The sequence below is a fragment of the Pinus tabuliformis genome, chromosome 5_1 (genome assembly GCF_031772625.1).
Source record: "Pinus tabuliformis cultivar Carrire ecotype Pingquan chromosome 5_1, CPIR1, whole genome shotgun sequence".
Classification (NCBI taxonomy): Eukaryota; Viridiplantae; Streptophyta; class Pinopsida; order Pinales; family Pinaceae; genus Pinus; species Pinus tabuliformis.
Window position 1 is genome coordinate 926,298,392 of NC_142305.1, and position 27,748 is coordinate 926,326,139.

The 27,748-nt window shown below is 40.2% G+C and overlaps 1 protein-coding gene across 1 annotated transcript in view; it reads left to right on the plus strand.

Moving 5' to 3' along the window:
* LOC149167818 (Transducin family protein / WD-40 repeat family protein) overlaps positions 1–27,748 on the plus strand; it is a 310,212-nt gene that overhangs the window by 235,647 nt on the left and 46,817 nt on the right. Inside the window, exon 18 of the mRNA XM_089433175.1 lies at positions 16,904–16,977. Within this exon, the coding sequence (XP_089289301.1) occupies positions 16,904–16,977 (74 nt within the window). The remainder of the gene's footprint in view (positions 1–16,903; positions 16,978–27,748) is intronic.

Genomic DNA, 27,748 nt, shown 5'->3' on the forward strand with positions numbered 1-27,748 from the left:
TCATCATCAAGCGGAGGCAACTCGATGACTATTGTAACCTGCTGCCCTAACACCTTCTTGAGGCATGACACATGGAAGATGAAATGAATTCTACTCCCTGGTGGTGGCTCTAACTCGTAAGCCACCTCTACAATCCTCTTGTTCACTCAGTACGGCCCAAAGAATCTATGCTTTTCGACCCCCTTCTGCTTTAATGTGGACTGTCTGTATGACTGCGATCAAAGGTAGAAAAAGTCCCCCTCCTCAAAATGCCTCTCTACTCGATGCCGATCAACATACATCTTCTGCTGGTTTTGGGCTGTCTATAAGTTATCCTTAACAGCCTTGAGGGTATCTTGATTCTCTAGGATTAGATCCTTGGCTTTTGGGGCCCTGCTATCTCCAAAAACAATATCAACAAAAGACAAAGCATCATAACTATATAAAGCACGGAACAAAGTCATACCAATGGACATATGATGGGTGGTGTTGTAACAATACTCTCCCAGGTGTAACCATTGAATCCAAGCCCTCTGCTGCCCTGTCACATAATTCCTGAGATAGGCCTCTAACCACTGGTTCACCCTCTCTGTTTGACCATCGGTTTGCAGATGATAGCTAGTGCTCGAGGTTAGTTCAGTGTCGACTAGTCTAAAGAGCTCTTGCCAAAATCCTCCCATGAATTGGCTATCCCTATGATTGACTATGGTCTTAGGGAGTCCGTGTAGACAAAAGCCTCCCTGAAGAACAACTCTGCCACCTGCGAGGCTAAATATTGTGTCGGTATGGCAAAGAAATGTGCAAATTTGGTCAGTCGGTCAACCACTAAAAAATACATTCCTTCCCTTGCATCGAGGGAAGTCCAGTGATGAAGTCCATAGAGATGCTGTCCTATTTCCCCTCTGGGATGGGAAGAGAATGCAACAATCCTATTGGATGGGTCAACTCTCCGTTCCTCTGGCAAGCTTCGCACTCTTGCACATGCCTCAACACATCTCTCTTGAGGACCTTCCAAGTGAAGCGCTCTCTCACTGTCATAGACGTCTTCCTAAACCCCTAGTGCCCGGACAAAAGAGAATCATGAGCTGCTCAAAGGATGTGCTCTCTCAACTGTGATCTTGAAACCAAAAGTATGTGCCACTTATAATAAATAACCTCATCCATCACCATGTAGCGCTCATCTACATAGCTTCCCTCCAAGATCTCACATGCTCGACAATCCTTGGAGTACTCCACCAATAACTGAGCCTTCCAGTCATGACAAATGCTCATGAGTGAAAGTCCGACTGATCTCCTGGATAGTGCATCCACCACTATGTTGTGCTTCCCCTGCACGTACTCAATATCAAAATCGTAGGCCTAGCACTTTGCTGACCCATCTCTGTTGTCTGTCATTGAGGCCCTGCTGCCCCATGAAATGGCGAAGATTGTTGTGATCCATCTTCACCCAAAATCGATTCCCCACCAAATACTGTCTAAATTTGGCCAATGCATGCATTATGGCCAACATCTCCTTTTCGTAAATGGAATACAACAACTCATGAGGTAGAAGCTTCTGACCCTCGAAAGCAGTGGGGTGCCCTCCTTGGGACAACACTGCCTCGATCCCTACACCTGATGCATTGTACTCCAATGTGAAAGGCTGAGTAAAATCTGGGAGTGCTAATACCAAACAACTACTCATCACCTCCTTGAGGCGGTCAAATATTGCCTGATCTCCCTCGGTCCACGCAAGGCCCCTTTCTTAGTCAGATCAGTGAGGGGTGCTCCCAACTGTGAGAAGCCCTTTGCGAACTTCCGATAATAGGTACAAATGCCCAAAAATCCTCTCAACACTGTCACATCTCGGGGCTCTAGCCAATCCCGAATGGCTCGAATCTTCTCCTCATGCACCTTGACCCCATCTGCGCCTATGATGTGTCCCAAGTAAAGCATCTCTGTCAGCCCAAACTCACACTTGGACATCTTAGCGTAGAACTGTTGCTCCTCCAATATATGCAAGACTATCTCTAAGTGCTGCAGGTGCTCCTCCCATGTCTTGTTGTAAATCAAGATGTCATCAAAGAATACCAGTACAAACCTCCTCAGCTAGCCTCGGAACATATGGTTCATGCATGACTGGAAAGTAGCCGGTGCATTGGTCAACCCAAAAGGCATGACCAAGAACTCAAAATGCCCATAATGACACTTGAAGGCTGTCTTCGAAATGTCCTACTCTCTCACCCGGATTTGATGATACCCTGACTACAAATCTATCTTAGAGAAGTACTTGGCTCCTCTAAGCTCATCCATCAACTCATCAATGTGCGGAATGGGACACTTGTTTTTCAGTGTCTTCTTGTTGAGGCCCCTGTAGTCAATACACATGCAGAGAGTCTTGTCCTTCGTCACCAACACAACCGAAGAAGCAAACAGACTAGAACTCGGTTTGATGTGACCCAACGCCAACAACTCCTTGATGGCTCTCTCAATCTCGTCCTTATAGGCCTTGGGATGCCTATAGGGTGTAGTGATAACCACTTGCACACCAGGTTCCAACTCTATAGTGTGCTCGAATCCTCTGTCAGGTGGTTGCCCCTGTGGTATATCTCCAAAAACTATCCGATATCTATCCAACACTACTTGTATTTCTGGATGTGGTGGTGTAGTCTTTACCCCAACCTATGAAATCATCAGCTCTACTACCCATGCTATGTCTCCATGCCTCAAATCGGCCTCCATTCGCTGGGCCGAAACTATTTGAGGGGGCTACGAATGCATGCCCCTAAGAACCACCAGATTGCCATTCGGTCCGACAAATTCCATCACCAACTGTTTCCAATCGGTGGTGACCCGACCAAGGGAATACAACCATTGGACACCCAACGCCACATTGGTGTTCGGTACATCTGCCACGAAAAAGTGGTCTATCATCGAATAGTTCCCCATAGTCACTGTTAGAGCGGGAATATATCGAGTGCACTGCATAGTCCTGTCTCCTGGTATTAGGATTGAAAACCCCTCAAACTCTGTAGTGGTGATGCCCCTCCTCTGGACCATCTAAGCATCAATAAAATTGTGGGTGGCCCCACTGTCTACCAAGGCTGAGACACGCTGCCCCTGCATCGTACCTCTGATCCTCATAGTAAAAAACTTGGGAATCCGCACAAAGAAGCTAGGACTCCCCCTGCTGGTGTGAAAGATGCTCCTCCTTGAGGTGGTTGTGGTGGTGGTCCTCTCCCTGTTGGATCTTTGCTGTCTTTGCCACTAAACTCCAACTCCCCATGATCCACCTGATCACTGTCTGAGAAGACCTCGATGTAATGGGCCTTGCTTGCTCTGCATCGATGACGAGGTGCCCAAGGCTCTCGACATGTAAAACACAACTTCCTCCTCCCAAGGTCTCTCCTGGTCTTGTCATCCAACTGACCACCCGCTTGAGCTGCTCTCTGCGTTGTGGGTGCTCTAGTATCACTTCCCTTCTGAGGGTAGGGAGTGCGTGCAGGAAATGGAGCTCGGGCCTTGTGGATGGCCCCTGCAAATCTTGAGTGCAAGATACTGTGAAAATTTCTAACCCGAAATTCTATTGCAACAACTGATTTATTTCACTTACTTATTCTTCACAATAAGTTATTTACGAAATCCCTTCAACAAATATTAAAATAAATTCTACTGGAGTTATCAAATAATTACACAGAGGAAATACATACCAGTGTTACTTGGGAGCGGGAGCGAAAACAAGTGCGGGAGAGACATTTTCAGAAGCTCCCTGTTTGGGAGTGAATCCCAGAGCGATTTTTTAAAAATATATATATTTTTTTATATTTTGATACATATATGTCAACAAAAACATGTAGAATGATGAATTAGATATAAAAAACATAGATTGATCATTGAACCATATCACATCAATCATCTAGAAGTTATAATCTTCATCAACCATGTCCACAAGTTAGTAACATACATATTACAACTGCATCATATTGAGTCTCGTGAATCATGATTCATCAAATTCAATCTTAAAGTTTCAACTTCATGCTTTCAAAATTGAAAATTCAATATATAACATTTATCATCATTGATCACCAAAGTTGTACTTGTAAGCTAAGTTTAACCATTACAAGAAATAATATCTTAGATATTTCTAAGTTCTAACTGTTAACATGAAATGAAATGTTATAAAATGAATTATGAATAATGAAATGAAATGAAACAACTTTTGTCTTTCACGAAGCATCATATTCATAATTCACAATCATTACGAATGAGTTATAATTGCCAACTTCAAACTTCAAACTTCAAACTTTCATTGTCATAGTCATATATTGTTTACAAAAAATATCATTATGATATGAAAGAGTCAAGAGTCAAGAGTCAAGGACTCAAGACTCAACAGTTATGAAAACTAATAAAACTAGAAAAGACAAATAAACTGTAAATCTACATGTGGCCCTTGCCACGAGAGTCTCCTGTATGAGCAGGTTGTGGTGGTTTTCTAGGAGTCTCCCACACAGACCGACGACCAAAACTAGAAGGCACATGTCCTCCACGTGAGGGTGTAGATGGAGGTGGCGACAACAAAGGAACAAGACTTGGAACTCGAGCACTGCTACTGGATGGTGGAGGTGGCATGGCTGCTTCTTCTTCATCCCTTATAAGTTCCTCTTCCAGTTCTTCAAGATGTATAGTGCCATCCTCCAAATTGTCATCCTCTGGGTGGTTGTCCCAAATTTTATATGTGGGATCCTCATAAGCCCGATCACAGTAATGACTCAACAACCTCAAGTTGTAGTGCACATAAACCAAGATTTCTGCCTGGTTTTCATTGAGTCTGTTTTTTTTCACATTATGTATGAAGCTGTAGGTGCTCCAACACCTCTCTGCAGAAGAAGTATTTACATCCTGTGATAGAACTTTTTTTGCCAATTTTGGCAAAAGTCCTTGGCCGCAATATGATTCCCACCATGTGAGAGAATCAAATCTGTCTCTGTCTTCCATTGCATGGAAGGTACCAAACAAACCAGTGCCACTGAAGTATCTGCCTATTTCAAGGCGCACAACTGCACATTCCTCCCTATCAGGTATCAACTCTTCTAATGCATCCAAATATCCTCTAGTTACCTCTTCATCTAAATGGGGTTTGGTCCTAACCCCACCCGCTGGTGCAGGTTGGCCCAATCAAGATGTAGAGTATATTTTGGCGTAAGGATATACGCCAAGCAATGTAGTGGAAGATTAAGTTTATTCCACCGTACACACACATAATCGTGAATCAGTTTGTACAAGTCGGGATCATTGTTATGAACAATATCTTTTATTTGCCCCAACATGGTATCCATCTGCTCATACACCTCGACAATCATTGGTTTATATGTATCTGCAAACCAAATCATGTGATAAATGGGCTTGGTGAAATCGAATACTTGCCTCACACTTGACCAAAACATACCATCAAGAGCGGCCTCCTCCACCAGTTCAAAACCTCGCCTATCAGCTGCATTTGTAGCCCTTTCCTTTAATACCTGCCAGTGTGGACTTGATACCATGCTAGCCAATGACTCTCTTACCTTCAAAAGGCGCCTGAAGGTGAGGTAATAGCTACCAAATCTAGTCCTTGCAATCTTCAACAACTCCAATCTTGAGTGACTGCGGAAAAAGCCATGGGTATTGCTATGATTTGTAATAAATTTTATCATTTGTTTTCCTTTCTTGTACAAATCACCAATCCATTTGTATTGTTCATTTTTGTTCTTAACAACATCATGCATCAAAAGGTTCAATGTGTGAACCAGACACCCATACTAGAATATGTTGGGGTATTTATCCTCAATAATTGCTCCCGCTGCCTTACAATTAGGAGCATTATCAGTGATGTCTTGGATGACATTGTATGGCCCAATACGGTCAATTGTTTCAAGTAATGCTTCTACAATGTTGATGCCGGCCTTGAACTTCTCTGAGTAATCATATGCATTTAGAAAGATGGCACCACTAACAGACACAACAAGAACACTTATCAATGGCTTGCCTTTCACATTTGTCCATCCATCAGATACAATGGACACCCTATGGTCAGTCCAAGAACTTGTCATCCTATTCAAAGAATGTGATATATTTTTTTTTTCATGATCAAGTCCAACGGTTCTTGCCATGTCATACCCAGGGCTCTTGTATCCTTGAGGGGCATCATTTATGGCATAAACCATTTTGTGCCAATAAGGTGAGCGAAGAACATTGAATGGTATCCCACATGCATAGAGAAACCTGTAAACTTTTGAATCCACATCATCCCTACACCCCTCATCAAGGAAATCTGATATGGTTCTACGCCTTAAAGATGGTGACCCTATGGCTCCATATCCACTGCCATGGGAGGATGTTGAAGGAGTTCTTTGTGCTGGTGATTGTGAGCTTGGTTCAAAGAAACCCCTTGATTTTTTAGATTTGTATTGGGCTTCCTCCTCTTCCCTTATGTATTTGGCTCTATCTGTTGCTGACACAACTGCACAAGTTTTGATTCCTATTTGTTTATCTCCATCCCATGGCCTTTTCCCGCATAGGTGTTTTTTGGCACGGGTGTATGAACCTGTGTAATTATTGTTGCAATGGGGGCAATGAAATTTAGTGGTTCTAGCCCCTTTCCCTGCTTCAGGCCTGTTAACATATTTCCACAATGGGGTTTGGTCTTGTTTAGTTTTTTGAGAGTCATGTTCACCCTCCTCCATCTCCTACTCACCGGGGTTTTCATCAAATCCACTTTGTCCCCCTTCTTCATCCCCATCTTCATTTTGACCCCTCCTTTTCCTACTCTCCAGCACCATAATAACCATAAAAGGGACCAAGAAGAAGAAAATCCCAAGAAATATATCCAAGTCCATGATGTTTGAAATTTGTAGTTTTGAATCTGCAAAATTTAATTGGAATGGGAATGAGAAAATTAAAAATGTATTTAGTTTTACTATTAATTTTATTTATTTAGATTCATGATTCATGATTCTAGAATCTAGAAATAAGTTATAAACTAAGTTACTAACCTCCTTGCAGGCTGGCTCCTTGCTCCTCGGCACTCGCTCCTCGCTCCTTTGCACAACCTCCTTGTCTCTCCTCCAACTCTTTCAAGTCACAATGAACTAAAAATGCCCCCCAAGCCCTTATAAAACCAAAAAAATTTTAAACTAATTTTTTTTTTGACGTCTGATTTTTTTTTTTGGCGCGCTTTTCGCTCCCAGCGGCAGCGCGCGTCGCTCTAGAGTGAAAATTAAAGCCCGGGAGCGATCGAGAGCGATCGCTCCCTAATTGCTCCCTGGCTTTAATTTTCGCTCTCGAAGCGACGCTCCTTGTTTTGGCAAGGAGCACAAATTTTTTTATTGGGAGCGCGCTCCCGACCCACTCCCACCCGGAGCGCAAATTTTTTTATTGGGAGCGCGCTCTCGACCTGCTCCCACGTCGCTCCCGCCCGGAGCGCGGATTGGGAGTGGGTTCGAGTGGGGGGGGGGGCTACCCCGCAACACTGATACATACACAAGAACCAATGACATCAACACAGTTGTTTTTGGACAATTGTCCCCGGAAATACTCAATGTGGGAAAACCGATGCAACAAATGAGGGTTTTATTAATCTTTAGCAACAATCGCTTTTACAAGGAATGATTTTACAAAGAAACTGAAAGAAAACACCTGAGACTTTCCCCTGGAAAATTTTTGACACCTTGGAGACCCTTCTCCCACTTCTGCGTCACTTCTACGTCACTCTGCGTGGATCATCGTGGCTCTAAGTGGCTCTGCATCCCTCTGCGTCAGCCTGCGTGAGGTCTGTGTCTCCCTTGATTGCATCTCCCTCTACGTTGTCTCTCAATGTCCCTGCGTCACCTCTTCCTCAGTCACTGACTGCGGTTGATGCCCTCTTGTTCCTCCACCCTGCAACTCTCCCTTTGAAATCGATCTCCTTCTCTTTGAGAATCGATTTTCCTTGAGATATTGAGTATCTGCCGGTGTGTTTCCAAATGATCCTCAAGTCTTCTCTTATACTTTTCCTGTTGATGAATCAACAGCCGAGATTAAGTCTCTAATCAATGGCTAAGATTAAAACAGACTTGATCCTCGTCTCTTAGAAGCTTCTCACCCTTATCTTTATTAATACTCATTAATATTTTAATTTTCCTAAGTTTAGACTTAGGAACCCATTAAAAATATTAATTATTTTAATAACTCCTCATCTGGGTGGAATTTCTCCAAACGATTTCTGGGTCTTAGAGATCTCATGTGCCTTAGCCTCTCCACCAAATTTCAAGGTTAGAGCACATCTAATGCTACCCAAAATCAACAGATACTACCTTCAGATGTGTAGATGGTTTGCGAGACTTCACCAGTCCCCGCAATGGCTCTGTCAATCGCTCCACAAATTTGTATACTCTCCTCGCATCTGACAATTCAGGTACCATGACTGAGACCCTAAAAAACTATGAGATATAATACTTTGGATGCCCTGTTTGTCGCAACTAGGTCAACTCCCTGAAGTGAGCCTCTGGATCCTTTCGATCAAAGCGCTCCACTACTCTCCATGTGATGTCCTCATAGGAGGTCACGCTGGCATGCCCCAGAGTGGACAAACCATTAAACCACCAATCGTGTGCCTCCCTTTCCAGGTGCAATGTGGCCATCTTGATGGGCTCTGCCTCTGTCATCTGATTCAACTAGAATTATGTGTCTAACTTCTCTACCCAAGCACGTGTTGTGCACTTGGAAGTGCCATCATATGTAGGGAAATACATTTTCCCAATAGAATGATGTAGCTCATAGTTTTGCGTACAATAACCTTTCCCCTTCTTGTTATGCTTGTGCTTGCAAAAGTATCTGAAGGTCAGAGCCTCTTTGAAATCTGCTCCCATGGACTGCCACTCCCGAAAATTCTCCCCCATTAACGATTGATCCTCACCTCCATCAGTCTCTCCTGGCGATAAAGGTATAAAAGAGGGTAAAGTAGCTCGAGTTGGCTCACTTGAGGATGGCCTCTACGCAGTGGGTTAAAGGTGATTGAACTGTTGAGAGGCCCTTGAAGTCTCTCCAACTACGAATTCCTAGTGAGTGCTTCGCTCCTGGTTTTGCATTTTGATCTCATCCAACATCTCCTTCTGCCCCTTCGCCAAATCACTCAAATCCTTCAAGAGGCTATCGAAGCCATCTCTTCCCTGTTCTTGGGCTCACCCATATCTTCTGCTACTGTAGTCTTCCCACGATCCTCCGTGTCTGGAGTAATCTCCAACTCCCTTTCCCTGCTCCGGTACCTTTGTCTTTTGTAAGTAATATTTTGCCGATCCTCCTCACTCATAGAAAAGTTTCCCCACAGTTGAGCCAAAATGTAAGCTCTAATACCATTGTAATGTTCCAAACTTAAACAAACAATGATATACAAAAGAAAATACGATTCATACACATTAAAATTAAACAATCAACAAATACCTAATACACATCAGAAATGAGAACCAACTGAGCCATTTTATTAATGGAATGGAGCAAGTACAATAGTGTGGAAAATGCACTTGGGCTTGCCTCAAGGGCAAGCTTGACAGAACCTAGGTGTCAAACAATAATCACAATGCTAAAAAGTAATTGCTCTTCTAATGCTCTACGCTATCTCCTAGTAACTACAACTGTTGGATAGAAAGGGACTGCAAGAAACCCTGCCTCTGGTGCTAAAAAAATGACGAAACTTCAGCCACAAGAAACTTGGTCAAACCTCACAAAAGCCCAGAAAGGGTTTGGCCTAAATCCAACCTCCTAAATTCGACCTCCTTTATGGCCCACGCCCTCCAAACAACTCTAGAAATACGACCTGAAAGGAATGGCCACAAAGTCCTCCTCCAAGCTCTGAAAGGGAAGCAAACACCACTCCAAATATCTCCTCTAATCTCCACGACAAAGTTCAGCCTCAAGGATTGATACTCTACCCACTAAGTGAGCTCCCAAATACTGCCTCCGCATTGGCCCATGTAGTGTGAAAGTCTCACTGCCAAGAAAGAAGCTCGATCAACTCCCAAACCTCCCCAAATGCTGACAATATTCCCTAGCCTCGTCTCTAGAAAATCTCACATCCAAACTCCACTGCTAAGAATCACCAACAAACTCGGCCTCCTCTCCACTGCGTCTTCCAGTAATATGCACCACTTGGAAGCGAATGCTACTGCTGGAATTCACAATGTGATGCTCCTCCTGAAGAAATGAAGAAAACCTTCCTAGGGTGGGCACTCGAAGTCCCCTGAAGAAAGGATGAGCTCTTCACTTGAAGAACTCATGCTAAACAGCTAGTGACTCGGCTAAGCAGCTCGAGCAACTAAAGAGAAATCGGTATACTCCAATGATAAATGAGAAGAGGAGAGCTACGTTCCTTATATAGATATCATGGATCACTTTTCCCTCCATTTTGTCGTCCATCATGGGTCCTCACATAACCACCATCATGCAAAAGTTAACCCCCTCCATGCAAATCAAACTAGGGAGTGCATAATTCCCTAGTGAGAGTGGCCCCCATGCATAACTTAACTACAAGACAAACAACTTCTCCTAAGTCTAATCTCTTAATAAAATCGAGTGGGGTCCACTAACTCCAAAATTGGCCCCATAATACAAAAAATAATCTTGTTCCAAAATAATTTAGGAAGGGACATGACATAAGCTCCCTATCACCAATTACTTCTCCCTAGATAGGAGATCATTCTTGATCTTGGTAATCCTCATGAAGTAGGATTGGATGGATTCTCCTCTATCCATCTTGACGTCTTTCAACTTGTTCTTGAGAAAGAGAACTTGATTTGCATTATTTACTTTGAACATCCCAATCCCTGTTTTAAGAAACGGCCGTTTCGAAACCGAAATGGCTGGCTTGATCCGTTTCACAAGCTCGGAGAGTGACCCGGCCATGGAAACGGTTCGGTTGGCCGAGTCACCCATGACTCGACCGAGTCATTCAATGACTCGGCCGAGTCATGGGTGACTCGGCCAACCCGGCCGTTTCCGATATGACTCGGCCGAGTCACAAAGGAACGGCCCAGGCAGCGTAAACAACAAAAAATATATTTTTTTAATGGATTTTTTAAATGTTTTTTGTTTGGTTTGGACCCCAAACAGTTATATGAATATGCTAAATGATTTTTGGGGTCCATTTCCCCCTCCCAAACCCTATTTAACACACCCAAGTGCTCTCATTCACTCACAGCAGTCTTATGCATTTGAGTGAGAGTCTTCTTTGAGAGTTAGTGAGCGGTTCTTGAGCTTGTTTTGGAGCAGCAGTGAGGAGTCTTGGAGGAGCATTGTAGCTAGAGTGAGGAGCTTCTTGGGCAGCCATTTGGAGCAGCATTGAGGAGCTGATTCTTGGAGCAAGCTTGAGGAGGCAGTTTGTGCTTGGAGGTATTTTTTTCCACCTCTATAAATCTGTTTTTGCTTAGTAAATTTTAGGTGCATATCTAGAAAGCTTAGAGAGTGTTTTTTGTCAAATAAATGAACATTGAATCAATGTTTTTTTTTTTTTTGTCATTTTCAGATTGTTTGCTTTCATTTCCTAGTCAAAAAATGGCACCTAGAGCAAGAGATCCTGCTTGGGCATATGTTGAAATGGTTGATAGTCAAATACAATGCAAATTTTGCCATAGGAAAATTAAGGAAGGTCCTGGGGGCATTAATATGCTGAAACAACACTTGGCAGGGATTAGAGGCCAAATTACTCCATGTACCTCACCAGAAATTGGGGAGATTAGAAAGAATTTGTTGGCCAGCTTTGAGAAATTTAAAGAAGATAAGGCTAGGCAAAAAGACATACAGGCTGAAATTGGGAGGAAGAGGGAGATACAAAAAATGATGGCTACCAACCCCCACTATGATTTTGAGGGTTCTTCCTCTATCCCTCAAACTGAGGCATCCAACCCTTTACAATATGTTCCTCCCTCTTTTGGTTCTGTTCAAGATAAGGGAAAGGGTAGAATGAATCTGAAAAAGGGTGATGTGACTATCAAAAGTTATTTCACTCCCTCCTCTCCATCAGATGCACATGGTCCTGAAGTTAGTAAAACTCAAATGCAGCCCACTTTAGATGACCATTGGAAGAAAGAATTGAGGGAGACTGCTTGTGATTACATAGCTAGATGGTGGTATGATGCTGATATCCCCTTTAATGCTGCTCGTTCACCATATTATGAGCCTATGTTTGATGCCATACATGCTGCTGGAAAAGGCTTCAAAGGCCCTACTATGCATGAGCTAAGGGGGTTTCGTTTGCAGAAAGAAATTCAATCCATTAATGAGTATTTGCAAGAGTTCAGGGACTCATGGGCAAGAACAGGGTGTACCATCATGTCAGATGGATGGACTGATCAAAGAAACCGTACCATCATAAACTTTCTTGTCTTCTGCCCACAGGGAACCATGTTTTTAAAATCAGTTGATGCATCTAATAAGATAAAAGATGGCCACTTGTTGTTTCAGCTATTGGATCAGGTTGTTGAGGAGGTGGGGGTGGCTAATGTTGTTCAAATCATCACAGATAATGCCTCTAACTATGTTCTTGCTGGTAAACTGTTAGAGGAAAAACACAAGACCATATTTTGGACCCCATGCGCTGCACATTGCATAGACCTCATGCTTGAGGATATTGGAAAATTAGATTGGGTCAAAAACACTATAGATCATGCCAAAAGCATAACAAAATTTATCGACAATCATACATTGGTTTTGAGCCTCATGAGGAAACACACTGGGGACAAGGATATTATTAGGCCTGCCATCACTAGATTTGCTACACATTTTTTGACATTGCAATCTATGCTTTCCCAACATAGAAACTTGCAAAAGATGTTTTCCAGTGATGAATGGAATCAAAGCAATTGGTCTAACAAACCAGAAGGCAAAGAATTGAAAAGGAAAGTCCATGAAGAAACTTTTTGGAGAAAGGCAGCAGAGATTGTGAAGCTTGCTGAGCCACTAGTTAAGGTGTTGCGGTTGGTGGATGGGGAAAGGTTGGCTATGGGCTTCATTTATGAGGCTATGGATCAAGCAAAGGAGCAAATAAAGACGGTATACAAGGATAGAGTGGCAAAGTATGGGCCCATTTGGGCAATCATTGATGAAAGATGGAACAATCAACTCCATCGCCCTATACATGCAGCTGGGTATTTTTTGAACCCACGGTATCATTATAAAGCTAAGGAGTCAGGAGCTTTGAGGGGGGAGGTCAGAGATGGACTGGTTGATTGCATTGAACGCATGATCCCATTGGAGTCTGATCAGCTGGAGATACACCGACAGGCCAATATCTTCAGCAATGCAGTAGGTACCTTTGGGAAGAACCTAGCAAAGATTGCAAGAGAAGCAGATGAGCCAGGTAAACAAAAATTTCAATTTTCAAATTCTTAATAGTTTTACTTTTTTTTTTAAAGTTTGTTAAATTGTTTATAATTTGAAAGTTAGATATAATTTGTTATTTTGTTGAGCTAACTCATTACGCTCCTATGTTTTTTGCAGCACAATGGTGGGAGGCCTTTGGTGGCCATTGTCCTGAATTGCAAAGGTTTGCAATTCGTATTTTGAGTCAAACTTGCAGTGCATCTGGGTGTGAGCGCAATTGGGCTGTCTTTGAGAGGATTCACACAAAGAAGAGAAACCATTTGGATCAAAAACGGTTAAATGATCTAGTTTTTGTCCAATACAACCTTCGGCTCAGACGAAACCATTTGCTGAACAAAAGACCTGATTCAGATCCCATTGTGTTGGAAGACATTGATCCAACCTCAGATTGGGTAGTGGAGAGTTGTCCAGCAGAGTTTGATCCTGATGAGGATCTTGATTTAGATTTAGATTGGAGACATCAGTTGAACTTGAACATGCTGTTCAACTTCAGCCTATTCAGTTGAATGCAGATCCCAATCCACCAGCCTCAGTCTCACAGCCAGCAAGGACTCTAGTTGTAGGTGCTTCCTCTGCTCAGCCACGCCAGAAGCGCAGCTGCATATCTACTCTATCTCAGCTTGCATCTGCTGCAGTTGCACAACTTGCTAGTGGTACCACTTCTACAGTTGCAGTTGGGGATGATGATGATGAGGAGGAGCCATGGGGCCCCCTGTCTGACTCTGATGATGATGATCCAGAGATTGATCGACGTGATCTTGGCTCCTCTGACAGTAGCTACTAGCCGGTGGCCCAGTAGTACTAGTACTGGAGTCTGGTCACCATCACAGTTTACTTTTGTTGTAGAGGCCATTTCTAGCCTCCTTGGTTATGTGTTTTTTGTTTTGAGTCTTCGATCATGTATGACAGTTGACTATGTATTGCCATTGGGTACCATTTTGATATAATGGATTGGTTCATGAGCCTACTTTGATCATATGTTGTCTTCCATCTATATTATAATGCTGTGTGTTTGGAAACATGAATGAAAATCTTTAAAATTATGTTTAAAATCTTTAAAATTATGTTTTTTTATAAAAAAAATAAATATTTAATGTAGTTTTTACAACGACCGAGTCATTGAAATCGAGCCGGCCGAGTCATTACCGTTTCGGAGTCGGAGTCGGAGTCGATCCTCGGCCGAGTCGGAGTCGGAGTCGGAGTCTTAAAACATTGATCCCAACGAGCTTATCATACATCTCCTTAGATGTTTCCAAATTAGAAATATAGGCAACCAAAGGCTTATGAATAGAATCAACAATAATTTTCTTAGCTTTAACTTCAACTTTCTTGTACTTTGTTTGTGCAGCTGCAGATGCATTTGAAAGAGGTTCCACTACTCTTCCTTTGACATAGTCCATGGCATCATTTTCTTCCAATGTCAAATCTAGAGACATTTTCCATGCATGATAGTTGGATTTGTCCTTAAGCTTGTCCTCAGATTTGAAGTAAGATATAGTCATCATTGGGACTAGTTCCAAATCCTTGTCCAACAACTTCTCTTAGTGATTGCTTTTCCTCACTCTTGCTTGGGCTTTGTCTTCACCTAAGTTCTGATACCATGTTAATTTTAGATAACAATGATATGTTCTATGCTTTAACACAATTTACTTCAATGTTCTTTATCAGCCTTGTGACAATTTCCAATTATATTCAGTAGCAATCACATTAACTTAAATACATTGATAGTAAATGCAGATAGAACATAAAAACATGTGCAAAAGACAAGCCAAGACAAGAGGACACAAGATGTGGTGGGTGCCACCCCAATGTGGGGAAACCCTTTGATCAAATCTTCTTATTATTTTTCAATAGTTCAACAAAGCGAGAGTACAAATATCAAATTAACTTGCCCAAAACAGTCCTGTCAAAATCAGCAGTCAACTGCAGCCCTAACCAAAAAGTCAACGCTGGTCAAAGCAACTCCAAAATGTCTTCCAAGTAGCTCGGTCAACAGCAGATTAATTCGGCTTTCCAAAAGGGTCAAAGTCAGCTCAGAACAGCTTGGTCAACCCAGTCTAAGGAGAGAGAAAACTCATATAAATTCTACAGTCAAATCTGAAATCAACGCTGAAGTCAACCCTAGTTAAACTGTCCCAAACTCCTCAAAAACTGTACCAATAAATGCGGCCTTCAAAAATCAGATTTCTTCCCATGAAAACGAAGTCAAGCTGGTCAAAAGTGCCCTGCTCAACGCTATTCTGTTTTCCTGAAATTTTCGGCCAGCAAACAAGTTCAGAAGTCCGCCCTCCTTTCACACTTGTGAAGTACAAAAGGCTGCCTCGACGCTGTATGAACCAATCAAGAGAGGAGAGAGAGATATGTGATGAGATGAGTGATGTCCAAATGAGGAGAGTGGTCTCTCCTATTTGTACACTTCGGCGAGGGTGAGGAGACACATCTATTGGGCTTATGAGCCTACATTTCACTAAGGCCGACTTTGACAATTTGTGTATGAGAAAGAATAAATTCAAAATTCGATTTCTGCTTGTCATTATTAGATGATTTTTATATCAAGATTGGACCTATCGAAAAGAGGAATCCAATGCAATAATCATCTCCATCATATGAGCTGTCCTAAGGTGGAATTTGGCCCTAGTTGCCAATTTTTACAATGGGAAAGTCACAAAAATTCTGGGCATGACTGAGTACAAATGATGACTTCCTTCCGAAGGATTGCAAGGTGGTATTTTAACACGATAACCCCTCCAATCATGGATTTCTCACACAACTTACAAGTGAATCTCTTCTGGTTTGTCCCATCTTCAAGGTTACCATATTGCCAAAATGGGTCTAAAACCTTCGGTATTTTGGCAAAGGAATTTTCAACTTTGAACTTCAAAACCAGGGAAAAAAATTAACATCAAGGAATGCTGATAAAATATTTCTAGAAGAGGAAGATCTATATATCATTCTATGACCAATGAAAAATTGATAGTAAGAGGCAAGTAACATGCACTTTGAATTTCTTTTTCATAATGTGGAAAACTAATTAGAGGGTGGAATTTTAGCAAATACTTGGGAGCAGGAAAAATGTAGGTAGATAAAATCGATCCCTCCAAATGGTGATGAGAATGATTGATTGACCCTCCTAAGATCAATTGTTGATGATGATAAATTCCTTCCTTTTCAATCCCCTACCATTGCTAAGATAAATGACATGAAAAAATCGGTATGGACCACTTTATGTGGTATTTTATGCGGCCCAGCTATTTTCAGTGTGATTTTTAGGCTGTGGTTTGTTACTTGTTTGGAAGTGTAGTTTTTCATGACTTTGCCTATTTTTTCATCTATAGCCAGTGTTGTTATGATATTCAATGATATTTTCTTCTTGTTTCCTCTTATGCTTCATCTGTAAGAGAGCATGTTATGTTAAGATAAATGCCCCTTTCATATAAGCCATTCTTGTCTAGTAACATGCTATCATTAAGAACAATTCTTTATTTGTGCAGTTAATATTTAGTAGAATCAAAATATTTTTGACAGCTTTAATCATTTTCAATTTGTTTGGCAGCTTCAAGATGCAGGCTGTTGGACAGATGCTGCAACGTTAGCTGCCACTCACCTCCAAGGATCTGATTATTCCAGGTTTGGTTTATTGACAGTGTTGTAATACCCAGTTATTTTTTATTGCAGGTCACCTTTTCAGAAATTATTTTAATTTTTCTTTTATTTATACTTTGTAGAGGACATTTAATGCATGAGATATTTGATGTTTAGTTCTACCAAACATTGTAAAGAAGATGCTTGGTGCTCAGAATCGAGGTTCTGATCAGTGTTACCAAAATCAGTGGAACCAGTCGTTCAAATCACTTTCATGCCTAGACTGGTCCAACCTGTGGCACAAAATCAGAAAAGGCCAGTTCAGTGCCAAACCAGCCCTTTTTCACCGAACTAGCTGTTTCTGTGCAGAACTGGCCGGTTTTGTACAAGTCAATATTACACAAAGTGGGGATGAAGTGGGTGTGTTTTTGAGAAATGAATTATCGGAAGCATCGTTTCTCAAAAGTCCTTGGAAGCGAATCGCCCTAGAAGCATATATCAAAAAATACATCCAAGACATGCTATGTCAAAGACAAGATTTCTGAATAGATGAATGAATGACCAAAATGAGTGTCTGTTGCTCTTTTTATCAAAGAGCCTCCAAGATGCCCATGTGGGCCCAACTCCAATTTCCCGCACCAATTTCGCTCCAATGACTGTGTTGCCCATGTGGGCCACAATTCTCTATGAGTGCCCCCTTTGTACCAATAGTGGCTCGATTTTCTCATCCATCCTCTGATGTTTGGGCTCACATTTGATAAAAAATATATGTGGGGCTTCTAAACCCACACTTCCTAAGTGCTAATGCGAATTAATTCAAAACTGGCCAAAAATTGATATTACCCTTAGCAATGTTGCTAATTGGGAATATCACACTCCAAAAAATGCATAAGAAAGGTGAGTTAAAAGAAAAGCAAATTCTTATGGTTTACAAGATAACTTACGTATGTTGGAAATTTGAGAAGGTCTAGGGACATGGATGGTAAGATAGTTGGCATGTATGAAGTCAACAATTTGAATGAAATCATCTCTTTGAAAGACCAACTCAAATACATGAAAATGAACAAAGGAGAATCTGTGCAATCGTACATTATGTGGATATCTCGTCTTAGAGATCAATTGGAAAGAATTGGGGAAATCATGCCTGATAGGGAATTGGTGATTGTAACTCTTAGAGGTCTCCCTTCCATATGGGAAACCTTCATTACTACTATAAGTAACAACAATAGCTTCCCAGCATCTGATGAGCTTGTTGGAAAGCTCGCTCAAGAAGAATCTAGGATGATATTTAGAGGAAGAATTCAAGGACCAAATGAAGGATAACCCACTGCGTTGCTCAAGGAAAGAAAAAGAATGCAAAGAAAGGAAAGGGAAAGCCATCCAAATCAAGAAGACCTCCTCAATCCAATCGAGATTCCAAGGATTGAAGAAGGCAAAATAGAGATGTTGAGTGCTACAATTTTCATCAAAAGGGTCACTATGCTCGAGATTGTCCTGAAAAGAGAGATGCTCCAAGAAGAAACTCTTCAAGGTCCTACAACAATAACCATGCTTCAACAATAACAAGTCATATGAAAGAAGAGACGATAAAAGAAGGAATGAAAGAAGAAGAGATTCCCCTGATGATCGTGAAGATAGCTATCGTCCTCCAAAGAGGTCAAGGAACTTTAGGTATGAACTACTAATCAATCTCAATATATTCTTATTTATGCTTTTTCTAGTACATCTCCTTCGGATCCTTGGGATAGCTGGCTGGTTGATAGTGGGGCCTCTCACCACTTTTCTGGATATAAGGAGGTTCTCTCTAATTTGGTAGAGAGGGAGACCAATTTGAACATTATTCTTGGTGACAATACCACTCATCCCGTAAAGGGATTTGGTTCTGACAATTTTCATTTAAACTCTGGGAAATTTGTCTCGTTTCATGATGTATTATGTGTCGGGATTGAAGAAGAATTTGGTTTCGATATTTGTGCTGGAGGATAAAAGAATGAGGGTTGCATTCATCAAAGGAAAAGTACTCACTTGGCTTGTTGGATCCTATATGAGAAATGCCTCCACATTGGGATCTAGGTTTGAAGGGCTCTATAGAGTCACTAGAAGACCTCTCCTAGCTATGGTCAATAATACAAATCATCAAAGTGATTTGTGGCATCAAAGACTACCCATCCGCATTATGATGCTCTTACAAAATTAAAGAAGTTGCTCTCTGAGATCCTTGATGTTCAAGCTCAACATGTTGGAGTTTTCCCCAAGTGTGCTAGTGGAAAGAAGACAAGGGGACCATTCCCCTCTAGCAAAAACAAGATGAAAGACATCCTTCACCTCGTTCATTCTGATATATGTGGTCCAATGGCCGTGCATTCACTTGGGGGTCATCTTTATTACATCACCTTCATCAATGATTTCTCAAGGAAGACATGGATATACTATTTGAAGCATAAGAATGAGTTATTCAAAATATTCAAGGAGTTCAAGGCTTTTGTTGAAATTCATATAGGGAAGAAAATAAGTATTTTAACATACATAATTGACAGTACTAGGATAATCCATCTTGGAGAGAAAAAGAGAAAAAAGAGAGTGTAGTGAATTTGCATGTCTAATTATTTTTAAGGCAAGGAAAATTTTAGTGGCAAAATTTTGTGAATGGACTAATTTTGCATGCTTTTCCCCCCAAAAAAAATTGTTAATTTCCATTTTTTAAATGATTTGTTTAAATTTTAAGATAAAATTATTTTACCTTATAAATATCCAAAATTTTATGGAAACTATATAAAATCCTTAGTAGTTTGAATAATTTTACAAAAATATCACCAAACATTTTATATTTTTCCTATTAAGTAAGGGCTAGTAAGTGATTTGTAAGTTGTGAATATTCCATCGGATAGTTCATCGCAATAGATTATAAAAATATAATGATATTTCAAAATTATACTATGAGGGTTAATTTTCCTTACATTTCTCGATTTATTAGTTATTGTTTTTCTACTTGCGCATGCAATAGATAAAATGTGAAAAATAGAGAACAATAAAATACAAACACGCACCAATCAAAATGAATACCAACAAATGATTTGGGAAACCCTTTGGAAAAAAACTAAACTATAAGGGGAGGTTGCTTTGCTCTCTTTTATATGAATGCAAATGATGAAAACACAAAGGAGAAGTAATTCTATATGGAGTTATTGCTCTACTTACTTTTTTCTTAATGCAAATGATGCGAATACAAAGGAGAAGGCACTCGCTATGGAGTTACTTGAGACCTATGGCAAATGGGGTGGTACAAAACACAAAAATCCACAATTTTTCTCTCTCTCTATCCACTCTCATCTACTTTTCTCTACTATGGAAAAAAATGCACTCGAATAGAATGAAACCCCTTTTCCTCCTAGTAGCCTAGTTATAACACATCCCAATAGGCAACTAGGGGTTGAATTTGACCTATTCAACCCCCAACAGGAGTTATAATTTGACCCTACTAGATTTTTCTCACACTCCCCACATGGCTAGCCCCTTTTCCATAAGTAACAATGGCTAACATGGCATCCTCTTGATTTATTGTAGTCAATCAAAATACGCCAACTTTTGAGAGGCATAACTTTCTCATACAAGCATTGGTTAAGGTGATTCTTATATCGTTGGAAAGGTATTAGTGTGCATATTATGGAATCTTGGTTCTTAATAAGTTTGTTGTGCAAAAAGTGGTAATTTAAGGCCTCAAAATGGCTCCTAAAGTTTTTCAACCGCAATTTTCAAAACTAGGGCCATTGACAAAAGCAATCCTATAAGTTGATTCCTAAAATTTTCCACTATGAAAGCTTCAATATGATAATAAATAATATAATGATCTAATCCATATCACACCTCCCCATTTTTGGAGCCTTTTGGTCACCAAAATCATTTACTAAATGAGGTGAGGAAATGTTTCCTCTACCTTCTACCTAGAGTACCATTTAGCCTTGCCTGGAAGTTTCCTTTCAACCTAGTTTGCCAAAGGTTGTGTCACCCCTATCTTGTAGTTTTGGACCTCTTATATAAAATTATATAGTCTATCAACTCTACTTGAATATTTGGTGCTAAATATGTACGTAGGACTTGCTTCTCTTCCTAATAAAACTGGAAGGCTCATAGAGTTTCAGATTTTCCACATCCATTGTTGAGTGAATATGTATGTATAGGGGTATACTAAGTCTTTAGGTATTATCTCCCACCTTTTCCAATATCTCAAAAGGACCATATCACATAACCTTGATTTTCCTACCAAGACCTTGTAGCCTCTCCTTGTTCAATTATAACCATACTTTGCCTCCCACTCTAAATAACTTTTATGTTTTGTGTTGATCATGACTAGGCTTGTACTTTTCCTATGACTTCTTTAGTGTCTCTTGTACTTGGAAATGGATTTGTTTAATATTCTTAACAAATCTCCCCACCCTTAAAGGATCCCCTGTGACATCCTTCCTCACTCCTCCTTATTATCCATATGCAATATCAAAAGGTGAAGGTTGAAAATATCCAAAACAAGTTTCAAATGGATACTTACCAATAGGTGTGTGGATTTCATTGTTATAAAAGTGATACACACACATAAGATTTTCATCCCAAGTCTTTGGATTCTTCTCACTGTAACCCCTTAAAAACTATATAAAAGTGAGGGGCAGGGATAGTTCTGGTTGGAGAATTTCCTGATCCGGGAATACATCGCAGAGGAGGTAGAGAGAGATCCAGAAGAGGCAGCGCAGAGGCCACGCTGGGCAGCGTAAGCTCACGCAAAGGCAACATAGAGCTTTAGAGGCAGTCTGAAATTCAGCTGGGAAGTCAAGTTCCTGAGCCAAAACTCGGGATGTGAGACTAGAGAGATAGAGGAATGAAAATCCAGACAGTAGGAGATCCAGGAAGAGGTGACGCATATCCCCTGAAAGGTTGACGTAGAACTGCGTAGGCGAACGTAGTAGCGACGCAGAGCCAGCGTGGGGCTAGTCATCCAGGGCCTGGATCAGTGACGAATCGTCAATGATAGTGTGAGGTATTTCTCACTAATCTTCTGCCAGTCAGATTCTCTGTATTGGATGGCTAGTATGGCATCCAAAGGTTGTATTAAGAAAACTACTACTTAACAATACAAACCCTCAGTCGCTGTGCAACACCGATTTTGCCACATTGGGTTTTTCGGGGATATTTGTCCAAAAATAAAAGTGTCATGTGTTGTTTATTTCTTTCTTTCTTAGTTTCTTGTTTCTGTAATTGGTGAAGGCTGTGTATTAGTTTTGGTATTTTTGGTAGGATGCAGTGAATAATTTGTTTAGTAATTTAACAAATAGAAGAAACTTAATCAGTTGTTGCAGTAGAAATTTGGGTCTCCCAAATTTTCACAAAAGGTAGGACATCTCCATCAAAAAGGAATAAGACATCTTAAAGCTCCAACGTCTAGCCTTTAAAGGCCTCCTAAGTATCCTTGAAATATGCAATAGAATCCTAGATCTAGGGTTTGAAACTTCATAAATCTCCTCAAGTGTGGAACATATACCTCTCCGAGGTGAAAAGAGCATGTAAAAAGCTTCATAAGGTCGCATATGTGCCATTATACGTGAGATATCCTCCTATAATCATGAATATATGTGCGATAAAGCTACTTCAATATGGGATTTCCTCAACTGTAAAAATAGATATGAGTGCAAGCTACCTCAAGGTGGACATCTCCTTAAATTATGGTTTGTATCAAGTCAAACCTCAATGTTAGCAAATGTGAGACTTGCAAACAAGTGAAATGCGACTTCCATAAGGCATGGAAGAATGTGCAATGTGGCCTCAAATGGTGGATTTCCTCCTCAAATCAATCGTCAAGCAAGTGAATTCATGAAACGAAGCATCAAGTCTACGAAGACCACATGTGGAATGTCATCAAGGCTTTGTGGACCTGCGTCATCCACGCAGAGGCTATAGGAGTGACGCAAAGAGCCAGAGACGCTGCACAGAGCCTTAGTAGGCTGACGCAGAGGCCAGCAGGGCTAACGCAGAGGCCAGCAGGGCTAACGCTGAGCTTCAGATTGTGCTAGAGAGGGATTTCGTGGAGCAGGCTTTTCGAATACCTATTTCCGAAGAGAGGAATTGTTGCCAGATTTTTGTCTTTGTCGGGTTAGCCAGTTTGGCACCCAGTGTACTTAGAAAAGCGCTGCTTAATAATAAAACCCTCAGATAGCTGCACCGGTTTTCTCACATTGGGTTTTTCCAGGGACATTGGTCCAAAAATAATGGTGTCATTTGGTGTGTTAATATCTTGAACATGCACTAGTGTTTATTTTCAGTATTTACATTGTAAATAACTTGTTAAGTAACAGAACAAGTAGGTAGGAATAAATCAGATAAAGTGCATGGAGGGTTTCTAACTGGTAGACTTAGAAACTTCAACACTTAGCATGATCATGGCAATTGATCCAAGGCCTAGAGGAGGTTTGTTTCGCCCTTGACACATGGGAGGGAAGGTACCATTATCAGAGCCCTCATTAGGAACATTGTACATGCATTTCTTTCGTTTGGAGACCCATGAGACCAACATTTGTGCCCCAAACCCAGTATGGGGCACCACATGATGACTTGCACGGAAAATTAGGGATCATCCCCTAATTCATTTTTATTGGAGCCCTCTCTCTCATCATGGCACTTTAAGGACTCAACATGGCCCTCCAACGACCTTACATAATCATGATGTCATCAACTTGGCTTGCATATGGATGGCTTATTCATGACTTGTGATAGCTACTTGGTTGACTTGTGACCAAGACTTGTTTTTAACACATTATTTTATAATTTTTGGGGCTCATTAGGCTAATTCGATTTAGAGAGACTCATATAAATAAAAGTGAGTCTCATTTGTGAGAACTCATCATCATCACTGAGATTCTTCTCTTGTAAAAGAATTCACTCTTTTTCTTTGGAAGCTATTGGAGTATCTTGGATGCACTATGATATTTGGAGTTGATTTTTTGAATATAGATGGATATATTGCATGATTATCTTGTAAATTCTTTTGTTGATAAAATCTTTCTCTTGAAAATGTCTAATGTATGTAATCGCTGCAACTAATGTAAATGCTATTGTGCCCTAATTTTCTTGAAGAATATTTTTGGAAGCTATTTGGTTGGTTCTTGCATGTGTTACTCATGATATAACATGCATTGAATGTTCCTATTGATGAAATGTAATTTTTTTTGATGAAACTCCATATTCTAATAGTAGGTAATTGTTGAAGGTTGGTAGCTAGGACATCAACTTTTGACCTCCTTGAGGACAAACTTGGAAAATATAACACATCTAGGACTCCATAACCCAAAGGACTAGACACTAGTCCAAGAACTTTGGTGATCAAACTCCTCTTTCTCCATATTTTCTCCTCCTAAATTTCGGTCCCCTAAAGGTAGGGCGGAAACCTATGGCTTGCAGCGAAATTTTAGGGAGGTAACTTTTTGGGAATTCGAGGGTCCAAACATCAAGCTCGGGGTCTAGGCTATGTATGCTCCAAGTTTGGTGGGCATCCACTTGAGTTTCATCCATAAAATCTCTTGCCCTAGGTATTATTCCAAGAGTGAAAACCTAGGTCTCTCTCTCTCACATCTTGGGGACTTATTTTAGGGTTGTATGAGCTTAGTATTCATTGGAATAAATCATAAGAAGCTCTTTCTTCTCTCAAGTCTTGACCTTGTGTATACCTATTACCATCAGGAAACCTCAAAACCCTAGGTCATGTGGCTTCTTTTCTAAGGTTTTTCTTAGAGAGCAGTTTGCTTCTTTGAAGCCTCGTACCTTTATTGAGCCTCTCTTCGAATGAGCTCTAACTCCATCACCTTGAACGTTCAAACCTTGAATATCTATTATAGGTGGTCACAATCATATCGAGACTCTTCCCATTGATGAAAGTTCGTAAAGAGCAGGGGACCTTGGCTGTGGTGATAGTGGGCCATTGTTCCATTGTTGTCACTTAGTCTAGTAGTTGTCTTGTAGGTTTTCTCCCCCTAGGGGCACCTCTAGATTTTGTGGTAACACAACCCAAAGATCCTCCATACAAACTAGGGCATTCACTCTAGAGAGTCAGGTATCATCATCTACTATCAATTCCTAGCATGAAAATAGAAAATCACATAACCAAGTGCAATGCTATCTCTCTATGATAAGCAAGTATATCGAGCAAACACCATAAAGACACCTATGAATACATCTCATGAACTATCAATTGGGGCATCAAAATCATCAAGTGAACACATAGGCCGTCCAAAAATCTATCAACTTGGAAACTATTATGAACATAAATAATAATAATAATAATAATAATTATGAAACAACATGTCTTAAAAGGATATGATTGTTCATGAATGGGCATCCCAACCTTGATTTGTAACCATCATATTAGTCTTTCATACATTATTCGATATATTATATTTTATCCTCAATGTATTACTTTATATCACAAGTTTTTTGGTTTTCTTTAACTCATGAGCCATGTTTGGCTACCACATTTGGTATCAGAGCTTCATTTTGAATTCTGCCCTTTGGTCACATTCTTGACTATTGGCCACTCGTTATCTAATCTTGACCATTGGCCACATTATCAACTAGAATTTTCTTTGACCTTGACCACCCCTAACCTTTCCCTAATTAAAGTGAAAAAGGCAGTTCAAAGAAGTTACATTTCCCTTGCAAATTCAGAAAATTTACACCATTATCCAATTAAAAGAAAGAGAAAATAAAAGAGAAAATATATGGGAAAATATAGTCCATGCACCACCAATCGAAGATTCAAACCGTTGAATCTGATTAAAGAATCAAATTGAAAAGTTGTACAATGAAATTTATATTCATACAATAAAAAATCTAGGTCAGTGTTAATTAATTTGCAATGATTCATCAACCATTGTTGTACAACCTTTGGCATATCAAAATTTCTACTCATTTGTACATTTCCGTACTAGATTCTTGTCTGCCATTGTAGATGATGGGCTATATACATACAAAGGACTTGTTTCTCATCCATCACCTCAAACTCTTGTCGATCCCGAATCTTATATAGTGGTACACCATGTGTTGCATGTTCTCATGATAATAAAATTGCGTCCATTGTGCTTCGGTTTATGCAAAAAGTCACCAGTCTTCTAACCATTCCGGGTTCAAGTTACGTATGGAGGTCTAGATACTCCCAAGTTTCGGCAGAGTGAAATAAGTTGTCTTTGTTTTCTTTCTGTAGAAAGTGTCGCCATAATTGCTTATACAAACTGTAGTTGATGTCAGTACCTAGGAATTTTAGAACAGGATTTTGGCTAGGCCCCATTACATATGGTCTTGGCCAATTGATAACATAGCATTGATGTACTAGGCCTTGTTGGTTGTTGATTTCTTGCTAGATTAAACTAATATCTTGAAAGATATAGGTCAAATCATTGCTCGCTTGTGCATCATTTTCTAGATATCATCCATAGATTATGTCTAAAACAAATTTATCAGAACCAGAGCGTAACCGGCTGAACCGGTCAGTCCGAAGGGATTGGGGCCAAATCCAGTCCAGATCGGCCCTGCGAACCAGACCAGACCAGTTCGGTACTGAACTGATTTGTTCTGGTTCGGAGGCCGGTTATGTAAGGCTAGCAACCGCATGGCCCAAGGTTAAGAAAAAATGTTTTATTTTTATTTTTATTTATTTTTTAATATTTTTCCTAATTTCTAATTCTAGTTTAGCACCCCCACCTCGCCCCCCCACCCCTAAATCTATTTAAACACCCCTACCCTCTCTATTTCACTCACACTGTTCATTCGAGTCTTTTGCAATTCTTGAGCTGAGTTCGATGAGGAGAATTCAGATAGTTTTTTGCAAGGTTGTTCTGAGGGATGTTTTTTGCAGGTTTGAAGAACTGATTGGAGTCTTGGAGAGTTGTTGGGCTGATTATTAAAGGAGATTTTCGAGCTACATCAAGGTTTTTTTTTTTTTCCCTAGAGATTTTTGGGTTTTCTTTAGTGGTTTTCAGAGCTAGTTGGAGAGTTTTTATTTTTTATTTTGTTGGGGCTATTACATTGCTGATTTCAAAGGATTTTGGAGCTGATTTTCTCCAAAAATTTTAGAGGGTAAATCAAGGTAATTTTTAGAATCTATTTTTGTTCCAATTTCCTCCAAAAATTAGTGCTTTTATCCCCAAAAATTTAAAAACCCTAATGTTTTTATGCAGATTTGTAGCGGCTATTCTAGAGTTGATTTTGGAGGATTTTGGAGCTTCAATTCTTTAGAAAATTAAGAGGGAAAATCAAGCTATTTTTTTCAAACATTATTTTTCTAGTTTCTCCAAAGAACTGTTCTTTTTTTCCTAAATTTTTTAAAACCCTAGTCTTTTTATGCAGAATTGATATTTGCAATTTTTTTTTGGAAAAAAAAGCTGTGGTCGTTATTTTCTATTTTTTTCTCAACAATTGTTGAAATTTGCAGGGCTGTTTTGAGAGATTTTGTGGGCAAATTTCTGAGGGAGATTTTAGAGCTGATTGAAGAGTTTATTTTCTAATTGGTTGGAGCTTCTTCTCTTCTCAAAATTTAAAGATCTTCTCCAGGTATTTCATAAATTTATTGTCTTTATTCCTCTTTTATTTTTCTCCAAAAGAATTGCTATAGAATTCTAAAAACCCTAGGGTTTTCTATGCAGACTTTTCATTTCTTCCTGTAGAAGTTGTCATGGCCCCTAAAAAAGGAATGATCCGTCTTGGGTTCATTGCCATTTAAATGAACAAGGGATAAAAGTTTGCAACTATTGTGGGAAGAAAGTTAATGGTGGGGGGACCATAGAAT